General features: G+C 37.1%; 1 protein-coding gene across 4 annotated transcripts in view; it reads left to right on the top strand.

Annotated features, from left to right (window-relative positions):
- Positions 1-20,452, top strand: part of ZFAT (zinc finger and AT-hook domain containing) — a 70,316-nt gene that overhangs the window by 41,922 nt on the left and 7,942 nt on the right. The window contains exons 11-16 of one of the 4 annotated variants that reach the window (XM_017739059.1): positions 3,387-3,475; positions 5,879-6,017; positions 12,281-12,399; positions 13,822-13,948; positions 16,014-16,144; positions 20,252-20,417. In XM_017739059.1, coding sequence (XP_017594548.1) covers positions 3,387-3,475; positions 5,879-6,017; positions 12,281-12,399; positions 13,822-13,948; positions 16,014-16,144; positions 20,252-20,281 — 635 coding nt within the window. In that variant the 3' untranslated portion in view covers positions 20,282-20,417. Of the gene's footprint in view, positions 1-3,386; positions 3,476-5,749; positions 5,838-5,878; positions 6,018-12,280; positions 12,400-13,821; positions 13,949-16,013; positions 16,145-20,251; positions 20,418-20,452 lie in introns of those variants that run through there. The other 3 variants (XM_017739058.1, XM_008637493.2, XM_017739060.1) reach the window with 3 other exon arrangements.

The following is a 20,452-nucleotide window of genomic DNA, read 5'->3' as shown; positions in this document are numbered from 1 at the left end:
GGATGGAACAGGGCCGTGGATGGAACAGGGCTGGGGGGGGCCTGGATGGAACAGGGCCGCACGGCTCCAGGATGCTGTGTCCTGGCCCGGCCCGGGCTGAGCAGGGCCTGGCCCCTCTGGGCCGCATGGGTCCCCCCCAGTTACCTGTCCCAAGGCCGGAAGCAAGAGACAGCTTTTCCAGGGTTTGTCCATTCTTAAATGTGGACCACAGAGGAGTGTCAAGCTAAAGAGTGGCTTTTAAAGTGGCTTAAAAAATTGCCAGCATTCAAACTAGCCAGGTGATAGGTTCTGTCAGGTCATAGAGGAAGCTGTAAGCACCTCTTTGCAAGAGAATCACTTCCGTAGCTATGCTAACCCATGACAAAAACTAATTTCTGTGAAAGACAGACAGCTGTCTCTGAAATACTAGGTTTTTCTGAAATTTTGTGTTTTCTGAAATTTATATGCCTTCCTTGTTCTTACAGAAAATGGTTGATCTCAATACATCAAAAATAATTGGTAGTTTGAAATTGCCGATAGTTCTATATTTAAGTCTCTTACTGTTTTGTTCTATGAGAATATTGTTAAGATCCTGATGGCAAATCCAGCAGCCCAGCAGACACAAGGCCTTGTCCTGATGTCTAATCAGCCGGTGGCAAACCTGGGCACTGACTCTCTACAGTCTCACATGCAGCACCTTATTTGCCCTGCAATTTTAATATTTCTATGATGATAACTGTAAAAAGCAAGATGCACATCCAGAAAAGTACCCCATTTTATATCAAAAGTTAGAGCACAACAGTACTTTATTATTCTGTGATTATCAAGTTGAAGTAAATTATTTAGCAGGATAAGTTGTACAGACCTTCACTATGACTTAGTATCTTGATCTTTGTTACTCATGCAACTCTGTGAAACCTCATTCCACTTTTTGTTGACCATTTCATTTCCATTCTTTTTTTTTTCCTTCAAATTACATCTTCACAGAAAGCAGACAATGCTCTGTTACATTTTTAGAATGTATATGAAGTTTCTGTGTCAGAGATATTAAGTAATGCTTATGTCTGTGTGTTCAAGTGAGAGAGAATCCCCTTTACATCAATATGCTACGTTACAGGAAGATTATAGTTACTGTTTTATTACCAAAGTTACTGCAGAAATACTGTGAGTTAGTAAATCACTTGTTACTCAAAAAGTACTTCCCAGTATTTTGAAATAACTTGGTCAGTAACAAGTAGGTGTGGCACATGCATCTAAACTTCATATGCAAGAATCAAGATTTTACTTACCAAATGCAGTCCTCAGCTGATTCCTGGCTGGGAGAAGGAGGCAGGTTGTTGTGTTTGAATGAAAAGGAAATTTCAAGCATGATCAGTCTATAAAGAAAAATTAAAAGGTCTCTTTCTATGTCCCTGTAAAGTAAATCACTACATGGGGTTTAATTTCAAAACCTTTCTGTTTTGTTTTCACCATCTGGCATGATCAAATATTCAGCAATGAAAGTTGAATTTTTTTCACCTGTTAGTTACATTTCTTGAACAAAATCTATGTGTGTGTAAGTCATTACTGCAATTCATCTGAGGCTGCTTTGAATTTTGGCACTGTTAAGAATAGTGCCATAGTTGAGCAGGATCTCGCCATCTCTGGGTTGGGTTTAAAAGTGTGAAATTAGCTTTAAATATTGAAATCCAAGTGAAGAGCTATGTTCTCTTACAAATAACTGCTAGGTCAGGCTGAAACCTTGACTCTAGAGGCATTGTTATTACCAGGAGCCTTCTTTATCTGGCTTCAAACTCATCATCTTCTGGAATAACTGTGGTGACTTCTAGTGGAAGGTGTCCTAGCCCATCACAGGGGGGTTGGAACAAGATGACCTTTAAAGTCCCTTCCAACCCAAACCATTCTATGACTCTGTGTTCCTTTTTGATGAACCTCCGTTTTTGACTGGTACAAATAAATCCAAGACTTAGGCTCTTTAGCCTTGCTTTTCACAATTCCAAAACTGTTACAGGAAATTCCTCATACATTTGAAGGGTGAGTTTTGCCATTGGCTCCAGTGGAAACAGGATCTCACTGTCTGTGGAGTCTTAAGTAATATTCCTCACTAAGTCCACCCCAACAAACTTCTCATGCATTTCAAACCGCTGTGAAAAAAGAAGAGAACGTTTGTCACCAGGAATGTGGTTTGTCAGGGGACTTTCAGCCTCTTGAGCGACAGCTTCTCTTTGCTCAAGGTCCCTTCCTGAAGTGACAGCACTGCAAAAGTTCCTACCAGCACACACCTAGTGTTCTTCAGTTATTTCATGAATAAGTGAATCAGGTGTTTCACTGTTCATGAGTCTTGTCTTACTGACTTATGAATCCAAGCAATTTTTGTTCAAATATCACAGCCCTGCAAGGTCAGTTTAAGCAGTGGAATATAAAGTAGTTTTGTGTCTGATTTATTCTTTTGCAGAAGACAGACTTCTCAAGAGCAACATGATAGAAAGCAATTCTGTAGCCCAGGGTCATTACTGTTTGTGAGTAGAAGCAAACCAAAAAGCCTAGTTTTCATTATTTTATTTAGATACCAGAAGCTGTATTTTATAGAAACTTTCACACTTAGTATAAAATGCTTGTAACTTTTTACATCAGGATCTGGAATCTAAAGAAACCCCATTTCTTTGTGATAATACAGAATATTCTCTATTCTACTTTACTTTTTGCTTCTTTTGCTTTTGGAGTAGTTTCTAGCATGTCCTTATTGCACGTCAGTCAAATACAATTTGCCAGCCATGCTTATTTAATTCAGGAATGAAGTCCTTCTGTATTTAATGCACCTTGTAATTTGGCTGGAGGTAGCAGCCCTGATAGAATCTTAGAGGCAAAATAAGGAGAAAGGGAGTATGAAACCCAGAGAATAAAAAGAAGGAAATTGTGTGCATTTAAATCATAAGGGAAAAAATAAATTAGTGAGAGAGACTGCTTTGAAGGGAAAATGTATTTGAATCATAGCAATTCAGTGCTATGGACAGAAATAAAAAAAACCATGTGAGCATGATCAAACATGGGTGTTTTAAGGATTTCCAAGTGTGCTTTACAAACAGCAAAGTAGCTGTGCCTACAGCTGTAAATAATGGATTTCCTCCTTTCATTTAGGGTGCACTATAACAATTCTTTTTCTTCTTTCCCAAGTGACTATCCCAGGAGAATCCAGAGTGTTTAATGCTTACAATTTAAAGATTGCACTCGGGCCTTTTTTCCTCCCATACTCTGCTCTTAGCTCTATTTAACCAAAGTTTTGCAGAGCAAGCGCCAGACTTCTCGTATTGTTCATTCTTAGCATTTTGGAATTTATGGGGAAATAGAATCAGTAGTTTTCTAAACTTAAATAGAAAAAGTTATTCCATTTCCTATTCCCATTTCAGGAAAGCAGTTTAAATGCACAGTGTGTGACTATACAGCTGCCCAGAAACCACAGCTCCTACGTCATATGGAACAACACGTCTCTTTCAAGGTAAGAAAACATATAAATCGTGCTTAAAGTTATTAGGAAATACAGAGAACTTCAGATAACAATATTAAAACTGGCACATTTTCCTGTTTGGTGACAATTAACAGTATATAAACATTTTAATACTTTAGAAATTTTGACTTTATATTCAGACTTTTGAGATAGGGTTATTTTGTTCATGACCAATTTGTAATTAGTAGTTTTACTTGACAAAAATATCTGTGTGTTGCAATATGAAACAAGCATTATTGGGTTTGATTGTCAGTCCTTGAGAGAGTAGATTTAATATGTACCTTAAAATGTCCTAAGGAGGCATGAAAGCAAATTCCCTATATCACTGTTCATTGCCCACCTTAATTTTCCCTGAAGATTGCCAGTCTGTTGTACTGTAGATGAGTTCATATATTTGAAGAAAATTGAAGAGAATTCATTTTAAAACAGCCCATTTATCTGAAACATGCATTGGAAAGAGTTTTGAAAATTGTTAATCCTTCCGTGAAGTATTGAAATTAGAGATACAGTTTATTTTAATAAATGGTAGTACGGTTTTATTTCTAAATTTCACATTGGTTCTCAGCATGATAGCTCTTAATGTATTGTCAGTTGTTATATTCAGTAAATAGGAATTATACTAGCTTCTTTTCCAGAAAAAAAAGTATTTTGTATTTATGAAAATGTTCATTTTAATGTGAGGCTTTATCTTGACAATAAGCATATTTCTTACTGAAAACATCATACTATTTTCATATGTAACATCTTTCATTATCTAACAGATCATTGTACTTCTATAAAGAGTACACTGCAGGCATTCTTAACAAGAGCCATAAAGCAGAAAGGCAAGCAGTCTTTTCAATGATGATTTAAGTTTTGGAAGACAAAACAAGTCATTGAAAGAGATGATACATTTTGAACAAATAATTTTTCTTTCTTAAGTATGTGGTTTTGCTCCAGACTTACATTTTTAAAGGATTTTTTGTAAATGAAAATACATAATTTTCCTTTTTTGATGGCTAAAGTGATGAATGTACTCACAGTGCAGTTCTTGAAATGTAGCTGGTTCTGACCTCGGGATCTGCTTGCACGTAAGTGTGGCAGTTTAAGGCATTGTCAAGAGTGCTGACCACTGCATCAGATCAATCAGGAGTATTTGTGTAAAGGAGTTAAAAAAATGTTTGCCTCCTTCTAGGACAGTTGTTTTCATGCTTATGAGGCTCAGAGAAATGTCACTACTTATGTGATCTAATTATAATCCATCATATTTCCCAGCTCCGTGAATTTGCAATCCTGCTGTCCAATAGCAGGTGACATGTGTGACTTGCACAAGAGAGTGCTACAAGAAGTCTGTCTGGATTACTGTCTTTTAAAAATGACAGTTTCAGCAATAGACAGTACCCATCTCTGAAATATTGAGTAGCTGAATGTTACAGTACTGTCTGAAGTGTAAGGTTAAGGGAGTCTGAACATCACTTTTCTTCCTTATTTTTGCTGTTTGGAGCCTGAAGGAAGAGCGTGAGCAATGAGCTTAGGAGAGTGTTCTAATTAATGGACCCTGACATTTCTCTGCTTTAAATTCAGCTCCTAGATGAACATTTCTGTACCAACCATTTTCTGCTGAGCAGCTTTAGGTGGGGCTGCTGTGCATGAGACATTTTGCATCCCATTCTCAGGTATTTGACTTTTCCCTGAGGACTTTGGTCAATGTCTGCATGCTTTTCCAGGACCTAATGGTTGTGTCAAGCTTCCTATAACTGTGATAACTGTCAGAAAGTTATTCTCAAAGGTTAACTTTAGGCTCAAATGTTTGTTTTCCTCATTTTTTTTCCTTAGGAATTTGTCTCCCTGTCAGTTGAAGAGAGACGTGTTCTTAAAAAATTAATTAATTTAGTTGCCAAAACTAGCTCACCAAATGGTCATAGAATTGTAAATGCCAGGGAAAGGTGAAAGAAAAGGGAAAGGGGAAAGGAAAGAAAAAATTAAAAGAAAGGGAAACTTGTTAAATTAGATTGACTGTACAACCATGTCGTAGTTTCAGTTATTTTAGTTGTCTTGCTCCCCTCTTTCAGTCCAAAGCTCACAACAGCTGAGTAATTTCATAGTAGACAGTCTCCATATGGTCAGACCTGTTATCATCAATTATGAAAGCACACAATTTACTGAATTACAGAAACTGTGTAATAATCTTACAATATTGAGAATACTTGTTGTCTTGCACATAATAAAAAGTACCAAATTTAGACAATGTTTAGTTACACTTTCCATTTATGTTGAATTTCGGAGGGTCTCCTTGAAAGATGCCTAAGCCAGAAATGGACATGGTTTCTTGGGATCAAAACATTTCAGCTTAGACCTGTATCTCCTGTTAAAGGTGAGGAAATACAGTCCCAACATTTTCCTTTTTGCTCCCAGCCCTTCCGCTGTGCACACTGCCACTATTCCTGCAATATCTCTGGTTCCCTGAAGAGACATTACAACAGGAAACATCCTAATGAAGAATATGTCAATGCAGGGTCTGGGGAGCCTGCAGCTGAAGCCCTTATCCAACAAGGTACATCTCCACCATATAAGATTTGTTACATTTTTTTGCTGAAGCAAACTTGGTGTGAAGATAAACTTTTGTGCAATATGTGTTCCTCAGTTTATTGGGTGTTTCATGATAAATCGTTATTCCTTTTTAGTAATTTGGAAATGGCCACCTTTTACCCTTCATTCAGAGTCCTTTGTTCCTGGTTTTTAAGGGTGTGTGAACCAAAGTTTTGTTTGACCTTGCCTGTGCTGTTTGTTGTTGCATACATTTATCATTGACACTTGTCTCTTTCTGTAAGTAAAGGATCACTGTCTGTTGAAATGAATGATAAATTTCTACCATTCTGCTGATAAATTTCTGTGACAATTCTGCAAGGTTGAACTTGAGGTAAGGTTGAGCAAACAAAAGGAAAGAGACTGAAGAGTAAATAGCAGCAAATCATTCCCCCACTAGAAAAATCTGGGGTAAAAGGAGAGTACAGGTAAAACAGGTTAGGAATTGTTATGCTCACAATCTTGCTTATGGGCAAAGGAAGCATGTCTGTGTAAATAACCCAAGACTTTATTAGTAGTATAACAGAAATCTTAACATTCTAATTTAAAATTTATCTGACTCACATGAGTAGCTTTGCTGTTACACACTGGGTAGATGAACCAAAGCAAAACAACTGATAATGCAGTCAGGTATGTTTTTGGGTGTCAAGCTGCTTCAGTTCTAGTGCCTGGTGTGAGGAATATTGAGCAAGAAGAGGAGAAAGCCAGATTATGTATTAAAGTGTGTTGAAAATACTTTAATTCTTGGTAAAAGTAAGTTTTCTTCTTTGTTACTCATAATTTTAGAAAGTGTTTTCCCTATTTTTTAATAGAAACTATGAACAGTTCAATAATATCTTTTGAAATCTTCAGTTTCTGATTTCATTGAAGAGGAACAGAGACCAAAGTAATGCTGTTGTATTAGATAATGAATTAAATATAATTCTTCTAAGGTTACATTATTTCTAAATGGGATTTCCAAACCATTCATCTAACACATAACATTTATCTATTGAAGGCATTAATCCATGTTAAAATACTGAAATCATGACACAGAGAAAGATAACTCAATCTGAGACTCTCCTTTTAAACTTGCACTGTAAGGGGGAAAAGTGTAACTACAGTAAGTAATGGGTCTGTGTTGTTTTTATATAACATTTCATTGTTTCCTTTTTGTCAAAAAAACAAATAATTTTAAAAGTAAATATCTATAAATTTCAGGGTAGGAATATATAGTATAATTTAACAATTATTTTCACAGACAGTGTAAGTCCATGGGGAACCTGCAGTTGTTTTAAGGAAGTAGTATTTGCTTGGTCAGTATTCAGAGCCTCTATTTTGTGGTCACCCAGATGAAGGAAGAACTGTGCATTATAGGGAGCTTTGTTTAACTTCCCAAATATCTGAGCACTGCGAGGAATTATTTGTCTGTAGCCACTCTTAGGAATAGGTATCAGAGAATGAATTCTCTTAGTATAAATTAGGGATCATACTTGCAATGTCTTGAACAAATAAAATTAATCATGAGCTGATTAGGCTTTCCCTTTGGGAGCCAGATAAATGCACTTCTGAAAATAATTCTTTTCCACTGAAACAAACAACTGTAAAGTTGTTGAGATGCAAGAGTAGCCTTAAAATGGAGACATTAGGGTGAGATGCAAGAGAAGAGCCTTTAACTTTTTCTGTGGTGGATATCCTTTTTCCACCACATTGGAACATTGGACAGTGATTAACAGGATGAAATTTAACAAGTTCAAGTGTCAGATTCTCCTTAGGATGGAGTAATGCCTGGCACAGGTCTAAGTAGGGAGATCAGCCCTGCAGATGGGGATCCAGGAGTGCAGGTTGGCAGCAGCTCTCCAGGAGCCAGCAGTGAGCCCTGGCACGCCTGAGGGCAAACCCCATCCTGGGGTGCATTGAATGCAGCATGACCAGCCAGGAAAAATGAGGATTATCCTGCTGTGCTCAGTGTTGGAGCCCTGAGTGCAGGGCTGGGACCCACCAGGTGAGGATGTGAAGGTTCATGACTGTATCCAGAGGGAAAGAAAGCTGGTGACGGGGATGGAAGTCATGTCCTGTGAGGAGCAGCTGAGGGCTCTGGGCTTTGTCTGGTTTGGAGAAGAGGGGGCTGAGGGGTGACCTCATTGCTCTCTAACAGCTTCCTGAGGGGGGGAAGGGGAGAGAGAGGTGCTGAGCTCTTCTCCCTGGGATGCAGCGGTAGGAAACATTGGAATGGTTCAAAACTGTGCCTAGGCATTTGTAGGTACAAAAATGCTGTTAGTGAGGATCTTCTTGTTATTTTTCTAAGTCCATGAGAGACTTTTCTCTCTCACAGAAGAGGTAGCAGGGAATGTAAACAACCAAGCCACCTGCAACCTTGGAAAGTCTTGTTTATGGTATAGTAGAAAATATTTTGATAATGGATGTTTTAGGATTTTGGCCAATCACCCCCAAGGGGTGGCTGGTCCTTTGTCCAATTAGACTATGAAGAAAAAAGTCTATAAAAGAGTTTGTAAAATAATTAAATAAATCAATCTTGCTGCACAATTCCTGCCTGCTGGATCTTCTCCTCCTCCTCCTCCCTATAGCTGCGGGACACGGTGATACACCGTAGGAACCAGGCCTGCGGTAATAGGCATTAAGGAAGCATTTCTCTACAGAGAAGTTGACCTAACACTGGAACAGCCTTCCCAGAGAGGTGATCAGTGTTCCAAGGCTGTCAGTGTTTGAGGGGCATTTGGGCAATGCCCTTAACAACAGCTTTAACTTTTGGTCCTCCATCATTTGGTCAGGCAGTTGGACTAGATGGTCCTTGTAGATCCCCTCCAACTGAAAGAGCCTGTTCTGTTCTTTGCATCTCTGACTTCGCATCCTTCTTTCTCTTCCCCTCCTTACACAGCATTTATATTTCCTGTGCTGACATTAGTGCTGTGTCTGTTTTCCACATTCATCTGTGGAATTCACACTTTTTCACATTCATCTGTGAAAAAGTCAGGCATTTTAGAGCAGTAATGGGGCATCAAATCCATGTAGGAGCTATGAAGTCAGTGTCTCTTCTCAGGGCCCTGTAATGAAGAAAGCTGTATTAATAGGTGCAATTTTCCCACATGCAGCTTCCTTTGCCAACTCAAATTCCTGCTCTGCGATGCATCAGATGGATCTTGCACCTGGGTTCCAAATAAGACCAGAGATTCTTTATCATGCTATAGAAACACTGAATTTTTCTCGGTGTTTTGGTATCTCACTGAGGGAAGAATTGTTCCTTGTGGGAGACATTTGCATTTTGAGGTGATAAACATGAATCCTACTGAAGTTTATAAAAGTTTTCCTGATTTGCAAATCAGGTCTTCTGTATTTGGTTCACACAACACAAGCAGATTACTGTGGACACATTATGCAGTATGACAAGTCATATTTGTCATATATGACACCTGAGTGTCATACAAGGTAATAGAAATTCTTCACTGTGAGGCACTGAAACAAGTTGCCCATAGAAATTGTGGATGCTCCATGCCTGGAAGTGTTCAAGCCCACTTGAGGCTCAGGGGCCCTGAGCAACCTGTTCTAGTGGAAGGTGTCCCTGCCAGTTGGCAAGGGGTTTGGAACAGGATAATCTTTAAGGTTCCTTCCAACCCAAACCTTTTGATGATTCTCTGTGTTTCTGAGCTGCTTGGGCCAGAAGTTGCACCTTGCTGTCTGACTAGCTTCTCTTTAGTTTCAATTTACTATATTCATAGATCTGAAAAGCAATTTTGGAAAATTATTCATGTATTCATATAAAGGAAGAAGACCTTTCAGACCTGATATTAAGCAAACCCTTTGAAATGAAAGGACTATAGATGAAAAGGAAAAGGAGAGAATATCAGCAGGCAAAAAAGGCTTGGAAAGTAATTGAGAGGGGAAAGTAACAAAGATTAATATCAGTAAAAGCTGTCTATATCTATTTTTATTGTATTCTGCTTGTTCTAAGTTACCCACTGAGCCCAGAGTGAATGCCTCACACTTGCTCATCTCCTCTACTCAATTGGTTTTTGAGGCATTTGCAGGCACTGCAGATAATCTTAATTGGAAATATTTATATGAATGTAGACTGCTGGACTGTACTCAAGATTCCTAGAATGAGCTTATAAATAAATGAATGATTCATGGAAGAGGGAATGTGTTCATTTGAGCAACTGCATTGCCAAGGATAGACAGCAGTATTTAATTTCTGGGCTTGTGGTAGAAATTGGAATCACCCAGGATCAGAGAAATGCTTGGGATTTTGCAGGGTTTGTGCATGTTTCTTTGTTTAAGTAGAAGTCTATGATCTGGCATTTATTTTAGTGTTATAAAGTAATAAAGGAAAATAAATACCATAAGAATTTGATGTATTCTGCAAAGGCAACAAGAGTACTTATGCACTACCCACTGGTTTTTCTGCAAGGCCCTGCCTGTGTGCTCTCTTGATGGCTTATTTTTTTAGTTCCACTTGCTTTGTGCTGGGCAAGTCACATAAAGTTTTCCTCAATTTTTTCTTTTCTCCTCACCAATCCTCCTTCCCATCCATAAATATTTTGTTTATGTATCGGAGAGACAGATTTTCATTTGTGTTTGTGCAGCTACTTGTGCACACATGAGGATCCAGTTGTGGCCTCAGTGTTCTGTTATACAGCTGTCATCATGTGCTTTCTTTGGACAGAAAATAAGAGTTATCTTGTGGAGATTTTAGGCCAATAAATAAACTGGAGAGCACATGTCAATGGAAGAAAGTTATGGTGCTATATAAGATCTGCCTGCAGTATTTTGTTACAAACATCAGTTTTGTTATTGAAAGTAGTAAAGGCATGTAATTCATTGGCTTTCTCTGTATGTTACCCATTATTTTAAAGAATCATCTAGAAATTAATTTTTCTGAGCTTTCATATCAAGTCACCGATATGGAGTTCTATATTACCAGTTTAATTCTGTGCTTCTATTACTTGTTACTTAATTAAAGTCATAATGACAAAAGTTACGGATTTAATTTACCTGGTGTGTTGTTGTAATAGTTTCAATAGCAAAGTAATGCAGAAAAGTGTTCACTGTTTCACAGCAATGGGTTTTTCCTCATGCTGCAGATTGGTGTGAAATTAATGTGTAATTTCATTTTCTGTAACTGATAATGTCATTGTTCTAATCTGAACTTTTTGAGTTTCCCTTAATAGTGAAGTTATTTCAGATTTGTTTAGAGATGAAATATTGAGCATCTACTCTAACAGTGAAGTTTGGTAAAGACTGAGAGAGCAAAGAGGGAGGTTTGTGTAGTAACAAGTGTTGGTGAATCCCCTAGAGACTGGGTGTAGTTATATTCTGTATTATCAAAATAAAATGTTTACTTTTTTTCACCTGGTAGGATACCATATGGTAGGTTTCCATTAATGAAGAATGGTCTGTTTTTTCTAATCACCTTGTTCATAAAGGACTGTGCACCCAGGTCTTGGCTAATAACCAGCTTCTGTGAGTCTGTTTGAAGCATTTGAACATCAGAGTAAGCATCATCTTTGGCCACAATGATGTGGAGTCAGCCACATGGTAGCACAGTTCCTGCAGTGGCATAAGGCACTTCCCGAGCCATTAGGTTTGTTAGAGTGGGTTCTGGTCACCTAATGCAATCATTTATCACAGGCAGGTTATTCTTGTTCTCTTTAGTCAATAGAGAGGAAAAAGGAGAAATACTTATTTGCATAATTACAAGCAGCTGAGATCTAACATCTGACCAAATGATTTTCATAAGAAAAGAAGTAAAAGCTGTTTAATCTGGTGTAGAAAATTGGATTCTCATGATTTCATGCTCAGTTTTTTTACCTGTAATGCTGCACACTCACACAGTAAACATTGTGCTAGCTTCATGTTATGTGTCATTTTGTAGACAGAAAACTTTATTTACAGTTTGCATGTTAACATAAAACTCAAGAGCAAAGATATCTGGGTGAAGAGGATATTACTTTAACTCTTCCTAGTTTACTTTGCTAATGTACAAATAAAAAGAACAAAGTTGGAAAAAACTGGAACAGCTGTCTTAGAGAAGATACATTTAAAAAAAATTATTAAAGCGTGCCATTGATGTATATGTTAAATATTAACATTCTTCATGTTGGACAAATGGCTACAGGAAAACAATTTACAGTTACATGGCTTGATTGAGATGGGGTCAAATTAAACGGGTTGTTACTGCCTTGAAAAAGAATTATATGAAAATAGTCCAAGGAATTTATTTGTGTTTCCTTATAGGTGGCATTAAATGTCCTGTTTGCAGCTTTGTGTATGGTACAAAATGGGAGTTCAACAGACATCTTAAAAACAAGCATGGAATGAAGTTAGTGGAGAATGATGGGGAGACCAAATGGGAGGTAAAGCAAATATCAGTGGCTTTGACCCTAAGTTTTTTTAAAATTCTGGGGAGAAAAGTAAGGATAAAAATAAGAAGCATACAAAAATGTGGTTCTGACTTTATATAAGATCAGGTCATGGGATCTTATCTTCATTTGAATGCATACCTTGCTATGTCTGTTAAATTTTAATATATGATAGGGTTAACAACCTTGTAAATGTTTATTTTTGCATTTTAGGCTTCCAGTCCTCTATTTGCAGCAGGAAGGGTGAAAAACTTTAGCAAAAACCATGAAATTGAAAAACTCACTGCATTTTGTAATATACTGAATAGTGTGTGGTGTTAACTGTAAGATGAGCAAAGCTGCAGAGAAAAGCATATGTCTTGGTCTGGAGAAGGCTAGAATCTAGAAAATGGAATTTTTTAATTGATCAGCTGAAAAAATGTTAATGTTGTGCAGAGTAAGTCTTCTATGATATGTTCTGTGTTTTCAGCTTCAATCCTGCAGATGCAGAATCGATGGGAAAACTACAGATTTAGACACTTCTATTAAAAAATTATGATTGGCCAGCTGAGTGTTCCATTGCCCGAGCAGGCTGATTTTGAAGTCCAATGAGAGGAAAAAGCCAGGAGCCAACTGCAGTTGGCTGACCTCCACAGTTTCAGACCTCTTCTGCTACATTTCAGTCCGCCCCCATCACAAATCTAATGCCTGGTTTGGAAGAGCTGACCTGCAGGTCTTGTCTAATAGTTATTGAGTATCCACACACAGAAGGATAAGTCCTTGGAAAACACTGGAGTAGGTTCTATTTGGACAGCTGTTCAAAGAAGCTGGGACAAGCATTTTAAAATGTAGCCCTTCAAAGCCTTGTATCCATATTCCAAGTGATCATCTGTACACTTTCCCAGTAGATGCCCAAAGCTGAAAAAGTAAGAGGATATCCTGGATGCAAGAATGTCTCTGTTGCTGAACTGGCTATAAAGAAAGAGTCACATCAGAGCAGGAATACATATTGACAGCTTGTCTTGAAAAAAACATAGCTTATGGAAAGGATAACTTTTCTGAAACAAAATGCCATTTTTTTCAAGCTTCTGAGGTGTTTAGCAGATCTGCATTATAAATTCATTTTGCCCAAAAGTTGTTTTCTCAACTCTGATGTAGTAGAAGTCTGTTGTTAGTTCTAAAATAACTGTGCAACAAAAATAAATTCAGCTTATTATTATTATTCAGACAATAACTTAACATCCTTAAAACAACTTTTGAAGTAGAATCTAGAAGAACACCGTGGGGTGATGATCCCACCTCCCATGTAATACTCTTGAATTCTGTTTCACATTGTATAGCTCTTGTTACAGTATTTGTTGTCCAAACCCATTCCTTATTGTTGTTTAAATCACTGAAATGAGATTATTCATGCCTTGGCTGGGTTTTGTTTCCAAGTTAACTGCTGAAGTTGCTGAAGAAGCATCCACTCAATATCTCCATATCACAGAGGCTGGAGAAGATGTTCAAGGCACTCAAGCTGCTGTAGCTGCCTTACAGAACCTTAGATACACTTCTGAGAACAGTAAGTTACCTTTTTCTAGGTTGGAACAGAAATACACCTTTTTTTCCGAAATACCTTATTCTTTTGAGTGTACTGGGCAGTATATGATCTCCTGTGATCTCCTATTAAAAATTATGAAATTAGTCATCCAGAACTTAGTTCTGGGGGGGTTATATTTTCTCCAAGTATAAATGAGAAATTATAATTCATTATGAATTTCTATATCCTGAAGTCATTAATAATTATCACTGCCTGTTTTGCACTGTATTATTAGCTGTGTGGAATTTCCTGCCTATATTATTAAATATAGTGTGAAATTAGCTATCTTGGCAGAGTAGATGATGTGTATCCAATGGCAATCCACTCACTGGCTGTTATTTTTCTCCCTCTCTGGCTTTAGTCAGCAGGACTGCAGGAGCGACATGGTGGAATAGCTCATTTACCATGTTCCCAAGACAGCACTAACAATCTCAATTCTGATGGTACATGAAACTAAGTGAGCTATTCTGTATCAGGTTGAGGAGGAAAAGAGTAGCATTAGATAATGTCTGCTAAGTGGGAAATAACAAAAACTGGAAGAAAAGAAAAAATGCCCAGATTTCTGAGAGTCTTAAAACAGAGACTAGAGTAGATATTACTATGAGTGTTTTGTAATGCATATAAATAAATGCCCTGGTTATCAGAAGACAACATTTTACAATTGTTTACCATTGTGGTCTTTATAGTTCACAATACAGATACATGTCAAAAACTCCCACTTTTTACAGATTTTCCAAGCATGTTGCAATTTAATTACATTGCTACCAATTTCTGTATATTTTAATGAGTGGAAATTCTGAGTAAGTGAAAACTTCTTGAGAACTTCCCTTTAACTTTTGTATATCTAAATTAAAATAAACATTGTCATGGAATGTACTGTAGATAGTAGTTTTTATTTTCAGCTTGAGACAATAGTTTTCTGAGTAATCTTGCTTTTAGAGCATCCAACTTCAGATACTCTTCCAGCATATTCCCTCTTAGTATGAAAAAGGTAATATCTTGTCTAAAGGCAGTTTTATAGTATAAAAAAAAAACAAAAAAGAGCAAGCAAACATTTTTCAGTACTCAGATACACTTTTTTCTTATGTAAATAACAAAATATAAATACTTGCTATTTGAAATTAAATTATCTGACCTAGACTACTATCACAGTATCAACCTCCGTTTGAAAGAATTTAAGTTAAGAAATTAGATTTATTCTTATTGCTGTCTCTTTTCTATCTCTCACAGTGATTAAAGTAAACATAAGGCAGCTTTACATGACCCTAACAGTTTCTTTCTCTGTCTGACATCTCCCTCATGCTGACAATAGGCATGTGGGAATAGTGGGCCATTGGTAGGAATTTGTATTCCTGCATAAAAGACATTTTTCTGCATTCAGGTATTCCACACTTTGTGAGAAATCAGAGTACAACTATAAAAGGGTTGTTTTTGTTTTTTTTGTAAACCTCCCTTTACTCTGGCAGGGCTACACACATCAGAGAATTTTTTAAAAAGGACAGACGTTCTGATCCAGTGTTTATAAAATGATAAGTATGAGCTTTCCCAAGCAATTAACTTTTCCCTTCAGCATGTTAGTAATAAAACTACTTCTTTTAGGTTGAGGGGTATTGCAAAGGACCAGTCAGATGGTAAACACAGGTTTCTAAAGTACCAAATGGGTGTTCTGGTTATAGGTATACAAGTGGGTTGTGTGTAAGATGAATGTCTGGTAAATACACATTTGGATTTGTAAAGCCTTGCAGCTTCCTACTTTGCAGTTACTGCTATGAGTTGTGGCTGTTTCTTTTTTCAATGTATTCTTTTAGATCTCTTTCAAATAGGCATAGAAATGATCGGTGTGGCTTCACTTGCTGATTCATGCATTCCTTGGGCAAATTTGTTCTGTGAATACTTTCCTGACACAGATCTGTTATTAAAGTGTCACATTGTTGAGCCTTTTGCATTGTACCAACAGTGCTGTGAGTCAGGGCTGTGCTACTTAGATTCACATAGCCTCAGAACTGCTCTGCTGTGATGATCTTATGGCTGTTGTCTTTCTGGTAAGGTGAAAGACTGGATCCAACAGCTGTAAACATCTTGCAGCAGATCATTGAGCTGGGTTCGGAATCCCACGATACCACTGCAGTGGCTTCTGTCGTTACCATGGCACCTGGCACAGTGACAGTGGTGAAGCAGGTAAGAGCTCTTTTCTTCTCTAAACCAGCTATATTTAATTTTCATATATGTATTGTGAAATGGGGTTACTTTGCAAGGGACAAATTTTAAATGACCATTCAAGACACATATAGAATTTTTCCTTAACTAATTTTTCACTGGGTGTTGTGTGTATGTGTGTTCACGTGCCCACATGTGTACATGTTTATACTTGTATACACATATATCTTTATACATCTAAAAATGCATATATTTTTGTATGTACATAAAATATGAATGAATAAATACACGTATTTACGTGAAAATACAGCTTTTTCTAGCAGGTGTTTTCAGGCTCTGTAAAATAGCGTACTTGTATTTTTTGCAGACACTTAGTGCCATTTTCATCTAAAAGATTCAGGTGGTCCTTGGTGCAGTAAAGGAAAGGAAATAATTTTCAATTTGAAGTGCCTGTTGGCTTCAAACATCAAGACTTTTGCTCTGTATTTCCTTCTCACAGGTGTCTGCTAACTTTGTTGCTGCCATTTCTCATTGTCCTTGCAGTGTTCTCCAAATTTTTTTGCACTCAATGTGGTTGACAGGTGAGGCAAGGAAAGTACATTAGAAGTTTTAACTTTTGAAAGAGTTTAAGTAACTCCTTTTATTTAAATGAACCAAAACTGATTATTCTGAGTGCTAAAACTAACTTATGAGTTCAGCATTTTTTGTAGTGTTTTGAACATTGAGTTCATGAGAGCTCCATAGAAGTGTGAAGTTCATGGTCTGTGAAGTACTTGGATCATTCCTAAGCTTGCTACCCAAATGTCACAAAGACAAGGCAGAATTTGAAGACAGAGCATTTTCAGATGTTCCTTTGCAATACTTAACAGGCATTTTGACTAGAAACTATGTAAGAGTTCAGGGTTTTTTGGTAGAATAACATACCAAATTTGAAAATTAAATTGAGTCATAAAAGAGAAGAGACATTGTGGTCCAATTATGTGCAAGTTTCAAAGCAACTTTTATAGTATAGCCACTACCAACGTGCATGCTGTGCTATAGAGATGACTTCTTTGGGGGTCGAATGCAGTATTAGCAATTGGTGTTTGTCAATATTACTGAAATTAGTTCTTCCCTAAAGAAAATTCATCTTTTGAGGCTGTTGTACTAAAGGTATAGGAGAAAATGGCTGCTGGAATAGAGCTGCCAAGAGAATGTTTTGGTATCTGAATGTTAAATTTTAAATATACAGGAGTTAACTCTGATTAATGTCTGAGTCATCATAAAATCCATTCACTCCCTTGTTGGACCCTCTGAATTTACTGGTAGCTTTTTCTAAGTAAATATTTATATTCCAAATTAGTTTTCTTTTTCACTTTTAAATCCATATTTATAGCCTTTTGAGTTTGCAGACTTCTAAGCCTTAGTTATTTCTTTTTGCTTGTATACATCAGTGACTCTCACTGGTCTGATACCGAACTCTTACAAGCCCCACTCCTATATCAAATGAAATACTGAATTCTCAGAGCACAGAATCTCTTTGCTGCTTTTCTTTTTATGCCCCCTTTTCCCCTCCCTTTAGAGTCTTTTATTATATATGAGCTTTTACCTTTCTAAAATTTTTCATTTTTCTCTTTTTTTTTTATTCTTTTAATTTTCTTTAGTAATCAGTTTTATCATAGTCCAGTCTGTTATACAGCTGTAGTTACTTTCCAGCTCTTGTCTTCTCACCAGAAAATTGCTCCAGAGTTACAGGCACTCCCATTTTTAATCTGAGGAAAGAAGTCTTTAAATGTTATTAATTTGACTTTAATCATCCACTATTAGAAACTGTTGGTTTTTTTCTTCAATACTGAGTTGGTGGTGGTGGGATATCCCTCATTTGTACCTATGACTTGGTCGAGTTTTAATTATCGCAAGTTCCTAATTGTTAACCTTGAAGTGACCTTTAGCCATGTTTATATTTCATTCCACACTTTCTTCTGTGACCTTCAGCTTCTCTTGTGGAATGTGAGACAAAGAATTCATTCAGGGTGTCAGCAATATGTCGACATCATCTGTCACTGAATTTCCACTCCTTTTCTTTAATGGCCTCACTGAGTCCTTGCTTAGCAGCTTGGGTCCTATTTTTTGCCCTTAACAATATTTATTGTAGTGTCCTGATTTTTATGCTGTTTGTTTTTTTTCTTTTTCTCTAAGGACATGCATTATCCATTTTTTATATCAGTTCTTGCTTTCATATCTCATTTTTAGCTAACCCTTGCAAGCTGCCTTCATATTTCTCTATTTGCACTGAGAAATTTCTTCTAAATTCTAGATTACTAGTATGTTTTAAAAAGGGGCTTTTTTTTTTGGCTGTAAGTTTTACACTATAGTGTTCCTATTTTTGTCTTCTCTTTCCTCCGTGGAAATTTCTTTCTCCCACAGCTGTCCTCATCCTTACTTTTCACTCATAAAAGTGCCATTTACACTTAATCCTTAAAATCATGTATGAATCCAGCTGTATCTATCAGTAATGCTGCCATCCTCATGCCTTAGCGCTTCCTACCCTGGGTGCTCACATACCTTCAGTGTGCTGTGCTTGTAGAGCTTCAGGTTAATGCAAGAATTTTTACCTCCAGTAACAAGACTCTGTCTTTATCCATAAGTCCTCTTCAGCATCTTGGAAGATACTTGGTGTATTAATTAGGCATAACTGATAAAATTCTAAAATTTTCTATTAAGTCATAGGACATAAAGGATACCATGTTTGAGGGGTTCTTTTATTAAATTATTGTTCTGCTTGTAGTCTTACTGCAACTATCCTGAATTATAAGTACACGTTATAATAGAGGTGAAATGAGGATCAGATTGTCTCTTCACAGTTCACAGCTCCTGAATTGCATGTTGAGAACAAAATATCAGTTCTGACTTAGGAAACCTCATATTTCTTGTTTATACGAATGATTATATAAAGAAAAGGCTTTGACAACATAGCAGTAACCAATTCCAGCCAGAATTGGGATTCAATTTACGATTTTAAACCCCAAAAATGCAAAATTAACCCTGCTTAGCTTGTATTTTGCTTGGTAAATAGGAATCATTGTTGGCTCAGTTAGTGTCACATATATGGGACCTTTCCAAGGTTGTGTCTAGAGCCTGAAATGATTTTATCTTAATCTTTCCTGTGAGTCACTATACTAATCTGTTATCAAAGTTAAATTTTTTCTAATTTGGGATAAATCCAGTTGTGTGAGCTCTGAAAATATGCAGCTGCTAAGGAATGTAATATACACCAAATTCCTGAGGAAAAAACAGTTAATAATGTGAAGTTTTACCAATATGATCTGAGACTGGCAAAAATCCCCTTTAAAGCTTCGATCACAACATGGCAGGAGAAGTCCATCTTTGTTCAGTTCTAGGGATCCAGTCTGGATTTCTTTGTAAAAGAGCTCATGAAGATATTTCTTCATAGCATGACATTTGAGTTGTTCTGCTCTGCTTAAACACCAAAAAAGTAACAAAGTGGGGAAAAGGAGAGAGCAAAGAGTGCTAAGTTTGAAGAACAACTAGGAAAGAGGCTAATAAATGCTTAGAAAAGCCATGAAATACTCTTCATAGTAGATGGTAAATACAGGCAAGAGACTGGGGAGAAAGGAGTTTTGTGGGAACAGCACTCAGGAAGGTGGTAAAACAAGACACTTTCCTTTCTGCACATTCAGCTCTCTGTGTCCTGTTACAGATGTACTTTTGCCCTTGTGCCATAGGGTGGAGATTGATTCATTTGGTTTTTTGTTTATTTTGCTAGAAGAGGCTGTTCAATACATTATTTATAAGGGTGTATGTGTACTATTTTCCTGGCTCACCTGCCAAACATAAGGCAGGATTGGAGGATGAGCAGTCAGACCAGTGTCACAGACACCCTCACTTTAGAGTCTCTGCAGGCCTGTGTTCAGAGACTTGTTTCTCACACCAAATCTATGTGTTAACTAGAGCAGAGATAGTGTTTATCTAGAAACTGCCTTAATATATAGTTGTTTCTTTGAGGTAGAATGTACACCAAATAAGGATATTAATTGTTCATAAAAAGTTTGTTTCAAGTTAAACTGAGTTTCTTGTGTGGAAACATTACCCTCAGAAATGAGCCCCCTGATATCTTATTTTTTGCAGAGGAGACTCTTGGAGTGTGTAGTGTTGTAAATTATTCTCCAGGGAAACAATATTCAAAGTGCATATTCTTGGTTTCACAATATATGAAGAACATCCTTGAAAGCTTAGTTCCTGAATCCCTCACTGCACTGACAAGAATATCAGAAGTGTTTCCCCTTCTTGGTCTGTTTACCTTTAAGTTGTTGCTCTTCCATTTCCAGT

This window comes from Corvus brachyrhynchos, unplaced genomic scaffold (genome assembly GCF_000691975.1).
Source record: "Corvus brachyrhynchos isolate BGI_N302 unplaced genomic scaffold, ASM69197v1 scaffold187, whole genome shotgun sequence".
Taxonomy (NCBI): Eukaryota; Metazoa; Chordata; class Aves; order Passeriformes; family Corvidae; genus Corvus; species Corvus brachyrhynchos.
The sequence above is the reverse complement of the archived record's forward strand: the minus strand, read 5'-3'. Positions and strand labels throughout refer to the sequence as shown.